This window comes from Hemibagrus wyckioides, linkage group LG04, assembly GCF_019097595.1.
Source record: "Hemibagrus wyckioides isolate EC202008001 linkage group LG04, SWU_Hwy_1.0, whole genome shotgun sequence".
In the NCBI taxonomy this organism is placed as follows: domain Eukaryota; kingdom Metazoa; phylum Chordata; class Actinopteri; order Siluriformes; family Bagridae; genus Hemibagrus; species Hemibagrus wyckioides.
Window position 1 is genome coordinate 29,925,813 of NC_080713.1, and position 17,410 is coordinate 29,943,222.

Consider the following 17,410-nt stretch of genomic DNA (forward strand, 5'->3'; position numbering starts at 1 on the left):
TGATCAATTGGCATAAACACTTTTGTTGACTTATTACTTCACATGAAATTAAGCTGTTATATTGGTGAACCTTGTTTCTTCCTCCTCTCTTTAAAATGAAGTCAAATGTATGTTTGGTTGTAAAGTATAATAATGTGGTGAGGGGAATATCAGATGCTTCCATATGTGTTTGTGTTGAACAGTTCATTCCAAAACCATGGACAGTAATATGGAGTAGCCTTGTTTTCACTGCTATAATGAGTAGTAATTGGTGCAACTAAAGACAGATTGCTTTTTATTCAATTTCATTTTCTCCTTTCAGTCTCAGTGAGTGTAACCTGACAGAGAGAAGCTGCTGGGCTTTACACACAGTTCTCAGCTCAGAATCCTTCAAGCTGACTGAGGTGGATCTGAGCAGTAATCCTCTGCAGGACTCAGGAGTGAAGCTGATTTGTGCTGGACTGAAGAGTCCAAACTGTATACTGGAGAACCTGAGGTCAGTTCATTTCTCCTACTGAGTAGACTTCACCAGAAAGGTTGCTTATGTATCTCCAGTATAGCACAAGTGAATAGTGAATGAAGTGTATCGAAATAGTAGCTACAACTTACATGTTCAAATGATAAATGGTAATTTTTTTTTTTACTTTAATTCTGACATAAATGTATACTATCAAACAAATACTATTAAACAAATAATGAGGGAAAAAAGCAGAAATGATGCTGTATATGTCAAATGATGAAAAGACTACATGAAAAAAGGTATCAATCATATTCAATTATTATAAATAATATAATAATATAAAAAATCTAATAAAATAGGGGAAAGGTGTTTAAATGAAAATGATAAATGTTTGGTAAGTGATGTGCTGAGCTGTGAATCACATTAGTGTGAATCCTGTCAAAAAGAAAAGATTAGATTTCATGGTGTAATCTCTTTCATAATTAAGTAAGAAATGGCTTTTGTCCTTTGTTCAGACTTTCAGACTGCAGTATAACAGAGGAAGGATACACTGCTCTGGCTGAAGCTCTGAAATCATCTCACCTGATAGAGCTGGATCTCAGAGGGAACGACCCTGGAGCATCAGGAGTGAAGCTGCTCACTGATTTACTACAGGATCCAGACTGTACACTGAACACACTGAGGTTAACATTACATACAAACTTCACCTAATATTCTAACAAAATATTAATTAAATTCAATTACATTTAAAGCAGGCTAAAAATGTAAACTGTCTGTTTTCTCTTTAGACTGTTAAAAAGTCCTGATGCAGTGAAGGCCTGTGATTCTCTGACTGAGGTTCTGGGTACAAACCCTTTACTGCAGAGAGAACTGGATCTGAGTGGAAAAATAAAAGGAGACTCAGGAGTGAAGCAGCTCTCTGCTCTACTGAAGGATTCACACTGCAGACCTGAGACACTGATGTATGTCACTTACATGTTTACAGAATTACTTATTACCATGTTATTTATATTTTATATATATATATATTTTGATATATATATATTTTTTATGAACTTTTTTTTTTACTTTGTTGACCTTTCTATTTAAATATAATAATTGTGTGATCCATATAAAGATTTTCTTTCCACTGTTTCTGGTTCTCTGTAGGCTAAAGGACTGTAGTATTACAGAAGAAGGCTGTTCTGCTTTGACTTCATCTTTTCATTCAAATCCTGCACACATAAGAGAGATGGATCTGAGTGAGAATAAATTTGGAAACTCTGGAGTGCAGAAGCTTTGTGCACTGCTGCAACATCAGTCCTGTAACCTGCAGATACTGAGGTGAGCTTCTGCTCTTTAGCAAGAGCTCCTGATTTGTACATGTAAAATGCAAACAAATGTCTTACATCTTGAACATACAAGTCTTAAATAGTCTTGGTATTATAGGCATATTATATTGTATAAATGTTTATCAGACAATTATAATAATGCAGACAAATATTCTATATATATCTATTAAGACTTTCAGACTGCAGTATAACAGAGGAAGGATACACTGCTCTGTCTGAAACTCTGAAATCATCTCACCTGATAGAGCTGGATCTCAGAGGGAACGACCCTGGAGCATCAGGAGTGAAGCTGCTCACTGATTTAATACAGGATCCAGACTGTAAACTGAAGATCCTAAATTGAGCAAATTATATAAATGACTACTACAAGCTCAGTAATATCTTTTAAATTCATGAGAACTTGCCATGCTGGATCATTCTGTGGTACACCAAAAATGAATGATGATAATCTTAATAATGTCCAGTTTTAATGTACATTTAAACCAGCACTTTTGCGAGAGACAATAGTTTGTGGTAAATGTTGGGGCTGATCAGTCTTATCAGACCATCGATATGGAAATTGAGTTATGGAATTATCAAGTTCTACCAAGGTAAAATAGTACTTGCTTATGACATAAAGCCAATTCCAAAGGAATAATGCCTTTAAAAAGATTGTGTGAAATATCTGGTGGGTATCCTGTCACAAAATGGAAATAACTTAATTTCCCAGTTATAGGACAACCTTTTTTCACACCACAACACTGCAGTAGAGCAGGATTTATATAATGAACTGTACTGTATGATGAACATGTAAATCAAAGTTCTCTTTTGTTCTTGGTGGAAAAGCCCCTGAACACACTTCCTTTTGCTGATAGTTAGAATGGTCCCCAATACAAATCTACAGATATAATGTCCAGAGAAACTTTCAACAAGTCCACTAAAAGAATGAGCACCAAGACTGTCTACTGAAACACAAAACACTGTGCCTCTGATATTTTTACCAATTTGAGGCAAATAATTCCTTAGAGAGAATTACCTTCCATAAGTTTTGACAGCTCAGGTCAAAGGTCAAATGATTAATGATATGTAATTAAAAAGTAATTATCAAAAAGGTCAAAGGTTAATGACTAATGAGAGTATAATGACTTCTGAATATTGGTCACATAATCAAATAATAATTTGGATTTCCTGTTAAAACATTGTGGAGGGTTAAAGTTTTTTTTTAATAGGTTTTACAGTCACACGCACACACACCAACTCTGGAAGTAAACCCACTCACTTATCTTTATACATGGTGGTCAACAGAGTGGCCAGGTGGATTTCCGGCTAAAAAGCTGTGGAGGGCTAAACTCACTTACTTGAATTGGATTTACAGCCACACACACTCACACACATACAGGCACACAGACTCTGGAAGTAAACACCCCGACCAGTGCTTAATTTTTAAATGAATAATTTCTGGAACAAAACCAGCAACCTCTCACCGCTGTGACCAACACCAACTTCAGTTTTCCCGGAACATGACGTCACTAAACGGTGGTAGCACAATTATAAACATTAACCCGTCGCTGAATGGTCTCGTGTATTATTCTGTTCCATATCCAGGTCAATGGATTTTATATATATATATATATATATATATATATATATATATATATATATATATATATATATATATATATATATATATATATACACACTATATTGCCAAAAGTATTCGCTCACCTGCCTTGACTCGCATATGAACTTAAGTGACATCCCATTCCTAATCCATAGGGTTCATTATGACGTCGGTCCACCCTTTGCAGCTATAACAGCTTCAACTCTTCTGGGAAGGCCGTCCACAAGGTTTAGGAGTGTGTTTATGGGAATTTTTGACCATTCTTCCAGAAGCGCATTTGTGAGGTCACACACTGATGTTGGACGAGAAGGCCTGGCTCTCAGTCTCCGCTCTAATTCATCCCAAAGGTGTTCTATCGGGTTGAGGTCAGGACTCTGTGCAGGCCAGTCAAGTTCATCCACACCAGACTCTGTCATCCATGTCTTTATGGACCTTGCTTTGTGCACTGGTGCACTGTCATGTTGGAAGAGGAAGGGGCCAGCTCTGAACTGTTCCCACAAAGTTGGGAGCATGGAATTGTCCAAAATGTCTTGGTATGCTGAAGCATTCAGAGTTCCTTTCACTGGAACTAAGGGGCCAAGCCCAGCTCCTGAAAAACAACCCCACACCATAATCCCCCCTCCACCAAACTTTACACTTGGCACAATGCAGTCAGACAAGTACCGTTCTCCTGGCAACCGCCAAACCCAGACTCGTCCATCAGATTGCCAGATGGAGAAGCGCGATTCGTCACTCCAGAGAACGCGTCTCCACTGCTCTAGAGTCCAGTGGCGGCGTGCTTTACACCACTGCATCCGACGCTTTGCATTGCACTTGGTGATGTATGGCTTGGATGCAGCTGCTCGGCCATGGAAACCCATTCCATGAAGCTCTCTGCGCACTGTTCTTGAGCTAATCTGAAGGCCACATGAAGTTTGGAGGTCTGTAGTGATTGACTCTGCAGAAAGTCGGCGACCTCTTCGCACTATGCGCCTCAGCATCCGCTGACCCCGCTCCGTCAGTTTACGTGGCCTACCACTTCGTGGCTGAGTTTCTGTCGTTCCCAAACACTTCCACGATCTTATAATACAGCTGACAGTTGACTGTGGAATATTTAGGAGCGAGGAAATTTCACGACTGGATTTGTTGCACAGGTGGCATCCTATCACAGTTCCACGCTGGAATTCACTGAGCTCCTGAGAGCGACCCATTCTTTCACAAATGTTTGTAAAAACAGTCTGCATGCCTAGGTGCTTGATTTTATACACCTGTGGCCATGGAAGTGATTGGAACACCTGATTCTGATTATTTGGATGGGTGAGCAAATACTTTTGGCAATATAGTGTATATATATTTATTCAGGATAATTTTCAGGCACAAACAATTTACATCTCAATTTAGATGAATACTGACGCCCGCTACATTAGAATGCAAGATACGCCCCAAGTCGAAGCCATTTAACTCTTGGCAATCTATTTCGTGCTCGAATCCATGGTCAGGTCTATTGCGTTTTGCCACTTTGTAAGCTGTTCGAAATACTATAGAAGTCGTTTCAGTCTGTTCGGCCTGTGCATTAACAACTCTGTATAATTGTGTACTGACTGGCTCTTCTAGCTTTCTGCTACCATATGTGATTTAGTATGACTGTGCTCAATTTCATTTATCTGATCAGTGGAAGTTTGGTGGTTGCGTCCTCCGTTATTTCTGACTGGTGTAACTTGGTTTGCTTCTGTCTCCTGCTATCTTGATCCAGGTGTGCAGTTCCATGTTCTCGGGATCTCTTTTGATCAACTTTTCTCATGGATTTAAAAAAAATGAAAATCATTTTTAAAATATCATTTATATTTAGGAAGACCAATAAACCATTCTTTCTTTCCACTACTCACTGCACGCGAAACAATAATCACCAATCAATGAGAGTAATTGTAAACTTAAGAAAGCTGATTGGTCAAAAACATATGTTGAGGACCAATAGCTAAATGTTACCTCTAAGTGTATCTGCATAAACCCACTCAGACTTGCTCGCTGTTTTTCTCACTCACTCATACACATACACACACATATGCTGTCAGGTCACCAGGCACAAGTTAATGCTGAATCGATTAAAATAAATACCGGTATGCAAAACGCGAAAATCGGACATTTTCCAGAACAGGATCCGGCTCAAATTAAGCACTGACCCCCACTCATCTTTAAATATGGCCATGTGGATTTCTGGTTAAATGCTGTGGGGGGTGAATGTCGTTACTTTAATTGGTTTTGACAGTCCCCCATACACACCCACAGACACAAACTCACACACACAGACAGACACGTGGACTCCGGAAATAAAAAACCCACTCATCTTTAAACATGGTGGTCAACAGAGTGACCGAGGGGATTTCCGGCTAAAAAGTTGTGGCGGGCTAAAGTCTCCACAACAGACATACCGCATCAGAGCAACAAATTTAACAGTTAACAATTAACCAGTGATACCCCTAATCACATTTAAGAGAAAATCAAAAATTAAAAAAAAGCTGCATATCTCACAAACGTAAAAAAGAAGTATTCATTTTTAACCTTGCATTTTGTATTTTTAATATCGATAGACTTGATTGCATTTATTTGTAAATTATGATTTTTTTTTTTTTAAACAGAATACATTTATTTGTATTTGCAAATCTCCTTCTGTTTGTTTAGCTTAGAGGTTAAAAGTTTGAATCTTGATTTTGGTGGAGATTTTTAGCTCACCAGCTAAACTTGCAGTCACTGTAAAATATAACAAAAATATTTAAAGAAGTAAAACAACTTAATGTTAACCACATATCATAAATAAAATATTTGTAGTCATTTAAAACAATTATATATAAATTAGTATGTGATAAGTGTTTTAATGGTGTAATATTTCTTCAAGTGAAGTCGAATAATCGTTTTTCCTTTTTATATCCCAACATTTATTATCATTTGAAAACAGCATTTATAAATGATCTGCAGTTTTTTCGGCTTCGTCCCAATCTGCACTGAACCCTCCCTCCTCCCCCCTACATGAACTGTTATCGGTTATTGACACACTGTGGTATAGTGAACAATGACTTCTCCTCCTGAACTCCACTTTCAGTGTGTTTAATTTGTCAGTATACACTTCTGTCAGGAACAGGGTGGGGACTGTGTCTCTGACTGACTTACAAATAGGAAAGTGTGATGTTTTACTGCTAATAAGTCTGATAAACAGCCGATTTGAGAAGCTGACTCCTCTACAGTAAAGACTAAAGAAAAAGATGGAGAAAAGAAAGACACAGCGGGGAGAAAGCAGTGTGAAGCGTTGGGAAAGCAGTGTGGATTTGGACAGCTGTAGGACAGACACTGACCTCAGAAGTCCAGAGACTTCAGTTCATATAACATCAGAGGACAGTACAGTAGGACACATGTCACAAACACAAGTAATGAATCAAAGCAACAAGAAAAGGACACAAAACACCCCCTAAAACCTCTAAACCACATAAAAGGTACTAAATAATGACAACAATTAAAACTAACTCAGTGATGAAGGACAGAAGACGCCTCAGCAGACAGGGACACTCTAATCCTACTAATAGAAACTAAACTGTAATTCTCAAATATAAATAAGACCAAACCTGAACTAAATTAAATGAGGAACTTCAGCTGTACAGATAAGGGATTCCTTCAGGAGTTTATTATGTAGTACAAGTGTACAGGGTTCATGGATTATACCATACTGCAGAAACTATTAAATAGAAAGCAAAACAGTACAACCTACAAGATGCTGAATAACTTAAAACTCTTATAAACTAAAAGTGTAACCACAAACTAAAATACTGACATATTTATAAAATAAACTATTGATCTATTACTTATTATTGATCTAAAATGCAAGCTCAGGTCTTAGGAGGTTTAACCTGCTGGTACAATATTGTATCTTCATCAAAGGTCCAGATCTTCTCCTTGAAGGTCCACCACAGAGACACGGCACTTTGTGCTTTAACTGTGCCAAAGTGTTCCTTCCAGAACTATTAAAGTTCTTTTTCCTATTGAACAACAGGAACATTCAACAACTGAACCCAAAAGGCATCAATTTAATATCAGTAACTTTAATTATCAAATACATGTTTAAACAATTTCTCCCAGTTTACAGTAAAATGTTTATTTTTGTGTAAATTCATATTTTCAGTTTACAATAAAGATTTTAAAAATATTTGAACAAAATATAACTTCTTTAAAAACATTTCACAAAATACATTTTCACTAAAATGGTACAGTTTATAAAATACATTTTCCGATCTACAAAAAACTTTTCACAAATTTACCTAGAACTTTTTTTTGACACCCATCAAGTCCAGAACAGATGGAAAAGTCCTGGTCCTGAGCAGGAATCAATCCTATATGTTTGATTAGTTTTACAGTAAAATGTCTGTGTGAACACTCTGGACATACACAGGGTCATGGCATCTTCTCAGTCTAGGATAGAAGATTAATAATCCTGACCACAGCAGCTGGCAATGTCTTATCACCAGGTGCAGATACCTTCAACACATGCCTTTGGAGAAAGAGCAGAGTGTTTCTGTTGTGTGAGGGATCTACAAGGTTTATACAAAATACACACAAAAAGCAGAAAGAAGGCCATCTCCACCCCTCCACCCCCCCAACCTGCCTGCACGCGCTTTACCTCTTCATATAGTTGTAGCTAGTCATTGTGGAACTAAAATAGATCAAACCTAATCTTTTTTCCATTATAAAAACATAGTTAAAAATAAGAATTAATTTAAGAGTAAACTCAGATGAGGAGCTGCCACACCCTGAAAAAGACTGAAATTATATTTTATACAAAAGAAAAGTTAAATGCTAACAAAATCTACTGAATCTACAAACTTCGATAGAGTGTAAATTGTATAGATAAATTAGTTCTGCACAAACAAACAAGCAAACAAACAAGAAGAGTTAGAACCGATCTCTAAGGAAAGTGTGCACTAGCTGGTGTGTTAGAAGTCATCGCAAAGCACATCTAGTGCCCTTCCCTAGGGACTATGGAGTGATTTGGGATTGAACCGCTATCCGTTAGCCGAACAGCTCAGTTAGCAAGCTTCTGTTTAACTCACCTCGAGCTTTAAAGCGGACCGCAGTGAAACACCCTCACATGCAAAGACTTTTTTTGATTTTACACCATGAAATGGACACTTCGCTGGAAAGGACTGAGAGAAATGAATTTTAAGAAGAGATGATGGTCAGAGAAATCAGAAATCCTGTCGGAAAAACTGCCGTGTGCTTCTTCTACTCGAACTTGTAACTCGGTTGTCCGACGTTGCAGTTTGTGGAAATGTCTCTTCGCACAGTCTCTCAAACATGTGAAAGAACAAGAACGATGGACCTTCCACTCACCACACTATATGAAGAAATGAGGCTGGTGGGCATTAATGGAAACCTCAAACTGTAATGAACATTTAAGCATTTCTTCCAGATTTCTTTCATCTAGATTTACTCTACTTGTGGAAATGTATCTCTGACTTATCTCTGCATCTGGCTAATATACATTAAAGGCCATGTCCACTCTAATATGTTTTCATTTAAAAATGCATATTTTCTGTCCGTTTTGTCCTTCTGTCCACACTGAGACAGAGTTTCTACCCTGCAGTCATTGAATCTATCCTCACATCCTCCATCATGTTGTGGTTTGCTGCAGTTTCAGCCAGGGACAAGGCCAAGCTGCAGCATGTCATCCACTCTGCTGAGAAGGTGATCGGCTGCAGTCTCCCATCTCTCCAGGAGCTGAACGTCTCCAGAACCCGGATCATAGCCGTCCCCCTTCATCCCGGGAATGAACCCTTTCAGTCCCTCCCCTCTGGCAAGAGCACTCAAAAAAAGGAAACTGTCTACCTGTTACATGTACGAAAGTGTAACGTGTTTGTACACAATTTCACGTGTTTAAATCATGTTATATTTGCATGCATTTCAACAACCTCACATTTATTAGATTCAATCATGTTGAGATAAACTGAGGAGATCTTGTCACACGCGAAACCGGAAATATCAAAGTGAGCATCGCCAGTGCACTCACAACCACCTCCCAAGGAGCACAACACCAGTGTAGGAAGCACTGCACCAAGGAAGAGCCGCGGCTCCTGCCAACACAAGAGATACAAATTAAAACAAAGAAAATCAACACAATTACAGCTGGTGGATGACACTTGGTTGTCCACCCCAAAATAAACTAACAAGAAATAAATAAAACTAACGTTCAGTTAATAACTTAACCGGAACCCACCATACAGAAATATACAATATACATATAAGAATTAAGAAATTAACTACAATATGGGATTTGTCGGCAATGAGACGAAGCCACCAAAAAAAAGGAAAAACACAAGCTTAAATACAACAGAATATAACTAGAAAGAAAATAATTAACTAATCTTAATAAAAATAACCAAACAAAGGAAAATAAAATAATGTAGAGCAGCAACACTAATGTCAGAAATAGAAGCTCCTTAAAAGAATGTTATAGCTCAGCTAGTGGTTGTGAGGGTTTTGCACAAACAAGGAGTTCGCTTTTTAAAGCCAATGTACCAATCCACGTTTATTTAGCATCACATTAAGTTTGAAGATCAGACTCAATCCACGTGTCAATTAAGCAGCAGGACTTTTGCACTCCTTAATAAACAAATTAAGAGGTTAGTGTCACTGAAGTGTTATAACACTTTTTAGAGATATAGAGAAATTATACATACCGTTGTGCACTTCTGGGATATATACTAAAGGGACAGATAGCAGGCTCCTCTAGCACGAGACAAAATTAAAACCAGCATGCAGTAAGCATCTGATTGTCTTAATTTAAAAAGAACCCACAGCACAGTGCTCACCTCGTGTCCACCAGCGATTCCTAGCACCAAACAATAGCATGTTGATGACGCATATGAAGCCACATACCCTTTCAGTTTTTATACCCTCCAGGGCGTCTTCCGATTGGCTAAAACTTAAGGAGAGTAATGACCTCTCCTGCCACATTAACACAGCTGATAAAAGTCGGCTAACAAATGTATGTTGTGTCAAAAAGAAGGCCCACTGTCTCTGATTCTGAAAACCCCGGACATATAGGACCCTTTAGAATATTATTCCATACCCAAGACGTACAAAAGCCTTAAATTATATAAGCCTAAAGATAGATCTAAATAAAATATAAACTGTTAAAGTGCTAAGACATTACAGTCTGAACATCATGACTTTCTATTATTCACCTAATGCAGTACTTAAGTTAAAATACAGACATGACTTAGGTGAACAATGGACCAGAACAGACTCCATCATTCGGCTGTTCTGTCTATTGATAAAGGCACTAGAAATACTAGTATGGTAACTGACCGTTTTACTCAAGTCCAGTCTTGGAGATACTCTGATGATTCCACCCTCAAAGAAATAGGATAGAAAAGTCACCAAGAGCATGGAGTAGACAAGATACAAGCAGCAGGAGAGATGAGAGATAAGAGAACAAGAAGAGAAGAGAGACTGTAAAAAATAAATAAATAAAGAAAGAAAGAATAATACATACAGTAGTGCCGGCATAAATGATGAATGAAACAAGAGGTGCAAGTATAATATAGATTATTGTTAAATAATAATAATAATAATAATAATAATAATAATAATAATAATAATAATAATAATAATAATAATAATAATAATAATAATAAAGGATCTACAAGACACTACTTCAAACACAAGCTGTAAAAGAGATAATATTACATGGTATACCTGTGAGAAAGAAAATGTAATTACTTTAATGAACTCCTTTTTAGTAGCAAGACTGAAATGATGGGAGGAGTCAGAAAAAAGACTGAATTAAATTTTCAAAAGTTTCATACTGTTTGTGTTCGTTTGTGTTTATTATTAAACAATATTACATATAAATGCCCTTACAAAACGTGTTATCCTTGCTTACCCCCTCTCCCTAATTACCCCCCGATGTTTCAGACTCAGCCCCTGATGTTTTAAATCCCTATGGGAAGCCGAACACATCAAAAGAGGGACGAAACCGCGCCACCCGATTGCGCCGCCCTGTGTCCTGGGCGGAGCAAAGATCTGCCCGGCCAATGAGAGACCTCTCTACATCCTAAAACGCCTAGAAACACTCCTCCTCTTCATATCAGTTAGAAGTGAAAGTGAAAGTCAGCAGGTTGTTTTAGTGAAGAGTAAAAGCATGAAGTTCTTTGTGGAATAAAATCACAGTGAGTACATGAATATAAAGCTGTAATCTGTGACTGTTAGGATTATTTAGTAAAAGAAGAACATTTCTGTGTTCCACAGTTTATTGTTGTGTTTATCGGATATCGCGGTGTAACGCAGCATCTTATCCTGAGGGAAGTGAACAGACCTGTGCTCCATGCGGGCTTTATTACATACGGGGAAAGATTACAGCTGTTTATTACAGAGAGAATAAGATTAATGTTTTGGCCTGACTCCTGCAGTACTAGACTATGTCCACTAGAGGATCTTTCCATTTCATTTTTATTTTTTTAAATATGGCTTCATGTTCACAATTTATATATACAGAGTCAGCCAAAAAATGTATATATAGACTTCAAGAAAAGAAAAAGAAGACATTTTTTTCCTGGGTGACTCTCTGTATATAAACTGATACAGAAATATAGTTTAGAGGGAGAGTCATTGTCCCTTTTCACATCACTGGACATTGCTATGATCTGTTTCATTACACCCAAACTGTCACTTTTGCCCTTATATAGTTTAGACAGAGAGTTAGTTTTCTTGTTGCCATCAGTGGACTTTGCTGTGATCACTTTCCTTAGACCCAAATTGTCACTCTTGTCCTTTTGATATTTCCCCTTTTAATGCATGTACCCACTGTGCTCACTGTGTCTGGTGTGCCTGGGCGGCGATGGCACCGTGTAGTGATGGCCCATAGTGCGAGGGCCTGTCATTGCTGCTTGCAGCTATATTTAGGGCCCGAGCACCGAAGGAGCAAGGCCAGAGGCCTTGCACCGTAGGTGCGGAAGCCCTATTGTTTTCTTTAGAATTTTATATTTATTTTTTTTTTTTTTTTTTTTTCAACCTTTCGGGGCATTTTGGACCCCTTAACATGCTCAAAAACTCTTGAAAATCAGCAGACAGGTTGGAATCTGCGGCCATTAGGACGTCACCGTGGCTCGGCCCTGGGCGTGGCACACACCCGTCACAGTGCCCCCTGGAAAATCTTGCTGCATAGCGGATACACACTTGCACGTATCCATGTACAACTTGGTACACAATTAGATCTCATTGAACTGAACAATTTTCACACTGCATGTCATTAAGTCTAATCCACAGGAAGTCAGTTATTTTGAGTTGTTTGCAAAACGCACCCAATGGAATTTGATATACTCCTCCTAGGGAAATGATACAACCGCCACCAAACCCAGGCTAATATGATCTCAAGACATTGATACAACCCCCACCAAACCCAGGCTAATATGATCTCAAGACATTGATACAACCGCCACCAAACCCAGGCTAATATGATCTCAAGACATTGATACAACCGCCACCAAACCCAGGCTAATATGATCTCAAGACATTGATACAACCGCCACCAAACCCAGGCTAATATGATCTCAAGACATTGATACAACCGCCACCAAACCCAGGCTAATATGATCTCAAGACATTGATACAACCGCCACCAAACCCAGGCTAATATGATCTCAAGACATTGATACAACCACCACCAAACCCAGGCTAATATGATCTCAAGACATTGATACAACCGCCACCAAACCCAGGCTAATATGATCTCAAGACATTGATAATGCAAAATTGATGAGGGATTTTTGATATCTCAAACTGTTTGACTTCTTTTGGGTTTCTATTTTACTATTATAAGATCGTCAATATTTTTATTAATGTTTAAATGAGAATCTCTGTGTTTCTATACAGACACTCAGTGTTATAACTCTCTACTAGAAGAATATTTGTGTCTTTCACAGATTACTCTCCTCTTTACTGGATAACGTCGTGTTAACTGATTTCTGAAACATAATACATTTATTTGTCAGACCTCTGTGTTTTCTCTCACATTGCTCTTTGTGTTTGTAAATCATCTTCTGTTTGTTTGAGAGCTGAGTTTTCCTTTGTAAGGTTTCTTTAGCTTAGAGGTTAAAAGTTTGGATCTTGAATTTGGTGGAGATTTTGAACTCACCATCTGAACTTTCAGTCACCAAGTAAAATAAAACAAAAAATAGTTAAAGAGGTGAAACAACTTAATGTAAAATATTAGTACAGAAAGTTTAAATAATGATATGTAAATTAATGTGATAAGTGTTTTAATGGTGTAATATTTCATTAAAAAGTCTAGAATGATGGATTTTTCTTTTTTTATATCCAGGCATTTATGATCATTACTGAACACAGCATTTATAAATGATCTGCAGTAATTGTGGTAAAGTGTATAATTCGGTCTGCGGTGAGAAAAAGAATCAGAAAACAGTCATTATTGCCGCAGTTGAACAGGTAAAACTCTATTAAAGTATATAGAAGTTAGTGAATGGAGGTTTATTTTCTACAACATCATTTCTCTCGTGTTTTTAACTTTAGTTGTGAAACCAACTTAGCGTTTCTAGTCTTTTTAATTAATTTAGAATGTATTAAGGAGTTACTATAAATGAAGTAGATAAAATTTATTAACTGAATGACTAAAACACAGTTTAATAACTATATAATGTGTGTAATAAGGTACTTGATGTCAGTATGATGATATTTAGTACAGTAAAGTTAGCCTGTAGCTGCTAGATAACTACATATTAATGCTACTGCATTTAACTAGTTGTGCTAATGTATTAAATAGCCATTATAAAAACAGATCAGTCATTAAATCAGCATGTTGTTGGGGTTTAACAGTATTTTCACAATGTAATTTTCACAAAGAGCTGTAATTTATTTTATTAAACACACAATGTTCAGTCCTTCATCTGGTTCCATAAACAGATCTACACCCTGAATACATTTCCATATTAATAACATGTACACAAACTCACAGCTCTGAATAGGATACAGAATGTGTGGTACTGAAGCTCTTGGTCCAGGACCTGCACACTCACAGGAAGTACAGGAAGTCCTCCAGAGACTTCAGGGGTCAACAATAATGACTGTCTGAATTCCCAGTGCAAGAAAAACACTACATCAGGACAGAAAAATAAAAACCACCATGCCCAGTTGGACATGTTCATATTTTGACAGGGATCAAAGCTATTAAATGAAAATATAATTGCTGATTAAATTCAATAGAATGTTTAACTTCTGTCAATGTGTAAAATAATCTAATCCAGTTGTGTGTCTAGTCAAACTAATCAAAATGCATTATTTTTAAGAGAGGCATGCAGATGAGGATTATTATTTTTTTGCTTTGTTTTTAAAATGATTCTTAATATCTAGTGTGTTTTGTTTTGCAGTTTGGACGTGGGAGAGATTGTGTAGACTTTTGTGTTGTGTCTCTGGACTATTTGTTGTCACTTTTCCCTGTGAATACTTTCTGTGATCTGTTTCCTGGTTTGGTCTGAAATCAGTCTTCACATTGCTTCCTCCCTGTTGTATGTTGTCCATATTCTCCCTCTCTTGGGTCATGCTGCAGTCTTGACCAGACTTTCCAACACCAGGAATCTGGTTGGAAATGTGTAATATGTTTTCTCATGTTTGTCGTGTTTCCAAAATATCTTATTGTTTACTTTGACATAACTTGTATATAGTGGGGCTTTTGTCCAGTTGTTCATAAAGTAAACGTATGCCAGATAAAAAAAAATAATTCAATATAATTCAAAAGGATTTTTATCTTTTATTGTAAATTAAAAATATAATACAATATTAAAGATCTTTTTACATTTATTTTGTCAACAAAGACTTGCCTCCAGAGTACAGTTTGAGTTCTGCAGTAGATCAGAGAGCTGCTTCAGTCCTGTGTCTCTAATTGTATTGTCCCTCAGGTCCAGCTCCTTGAGGTGTGAGGGGTTTGTTCTATACTCTACATTAACTCTGTTACTCTGTTACTTGATTAACTGGTAGTTTGTGACCAGTGTTTATAACATTTCTAGAAGTATTTGTGTTAATTTTAATAACAATTATAGTTTTGATTCAAAGAAGAATCCAGCTGGTGGTTGTATGTTATTAATTGACTTTAGTGTATAATTCATAATACATATACTGCATTTGTAACATCTGTAACATAATACATATTTTTCCAGATACTCTTCTTAAAGTTTTAAGACTTCTTAAAGACCTCTAACATTATTGATTTCATTTTTTAAACATTGTTTTATTTATTCTTAACAATTACTCAGTATTTTTAGTCTGGCCTAACTCTTCATCATCTCTCATCATCATCATATCTTACCTCAGTATCTCCAGTTTACAGTGTTGATGTTTCAGTCCAGCAGGAAGCTGAGTGAATCCTGCAGCTTGTTGTTGCTCAGGTCCGACTGTCTCAGTGGTTAAATCCTGTTTTAAGATTTAATTGAAAATGTTGAACATGCTGATCATTTCTGCTTCTGCTTAGTAGCTTTACACTTTCCAGTGATGTAACAGGACCCAGGTGTTTCTATAAGACCTATAAGTCTATAGGCCTATAAGTTTTCTTTAGAGAAATTCTGGATAAATCGTGTGTTTGTTGCCTGCTTTAACAGTAACATTTTCAATACTTTATCTTAGCAGTAATTGTAGGAAAGTGGACAGGTGCTGATTGAATTGTATGGCAACCGCTGCAGAATGTACAGGCAGAACATTAAATCAATCGGTCCATGTCCGCAATAAACATCTTTACTGTTTCCAGTAGGTACATATGCATGTGGTTCTGCAAATGCATAATAATAACAATAAGTACAATCATGAATGATAAACAGTAAGACTAAACCGTATACAATAACTTTAGCAGTATTGAGTAATAATGCAATAGCATAAGAATGTCTTTATGTGGCAGGAGGGGCAGTTGCCCCTGTGGTTAATTGTTTGGAGTTGTATCCAATTTAATTGTTTGGTGTTTTAGCCAATTGGTGGCGCACGGTAGTATATAAAAGAAACGGAAGCGTGCATGCCATTTGGCATACGTCCTTTGTACTAGAAGTTGCGTCGTTAAAATGCTGTGATTGTAGAAACCAATCATGTTACTCACCTGTTGCTAATTAAGATAATTAGGAGACGTGTGAGATTTAGAAGTGTGTCGAGATTTTACACAAGGCATGTTTCGAGTACAACTTGGAGTATTCTTCCCAACTACAAGTTCCAGCTGAGTTCATGGAGTGATTTCAAAGAATCAAAAGTAATCAAAAGTAGGCAAAGTAGCATTTCTTACTTGTAAATGTGTTTTACTGTATATACCTGCATCATTAACATACAGACATCTTCACCTGTCAAATCTATCACAGTAACTCTACAGGAGAAAAATATGCATCTCAGTGTTCATCGAAGTGCGATTTTACACACTATTTCTACACTATAATCATTCTATTCTACATATTATTGACATTGACACCATCATGCAATAAAGTAGATTTTAAAGACCTTTTGTTTAAAAATAAAGAAATTTAAAAGAAATTCTGCCCATTTCTGGACAGTGATCTGTTTACTTTATGTTCACTTTTTCCAGTTTTTTTTTCCACCACTTTGATAGTCTATGGCTCTGCATTGTAATGTAAATAGTTGTGTAAATATTTTAAATGTGCATTATCCTTGTAATATAAACAGATTATTACATTTTTGTGTGCAGACCTATATTTAGTTTGGTTTATTTTGTGGTTTATAAAATTACCCAAAGAGATGCTGTACATACATTGCTCAAATTTTCTGTCACCTAACAGAAAAGCAACTCTAATGGCTTTTCATGGTCTCATGTGGTCCCACAATAAGGTCAGCAGTGTTGTGTAGGAACATGAGAGATTAGCTAATAGAGACAGTATCACAATGGTGTTTATGCTGTAGAGTCTGTGTAGGCAGCAGGAGGAAGAGTATTGTGTAAATAACAGAAACAATATTTACTGTATAATGCTATTAATATACAGTGTGTGTAATATCTGTAGTGTATGCTTGTATTTTGTCTAC

General features: G+C 36.9%; 1 protein-coding gene across 1 annotated transcript in view; it reads left to right on the top strand.

Moving 5' to 3' along the window:
* Window positions 1–17,410, top strand: part of LOC131351815 (uncharacterized) — a 226,357-nt gene that overhangs the window by 73,774 nt on the left and 135,173 nt on the right. The window contains exons 32-33 of the mRNA XM_058387420.1: window positions 302–475; window positions 955–1,122. Coding sequence (XP_058243403.1) covers window positions 302–475; window positions 955–1,122 — 342 coding nt within the window. The remainder of the gene's footprint in view (window positions 1–301; window positions 476–954; window positions 1,123–17,410) is intronic.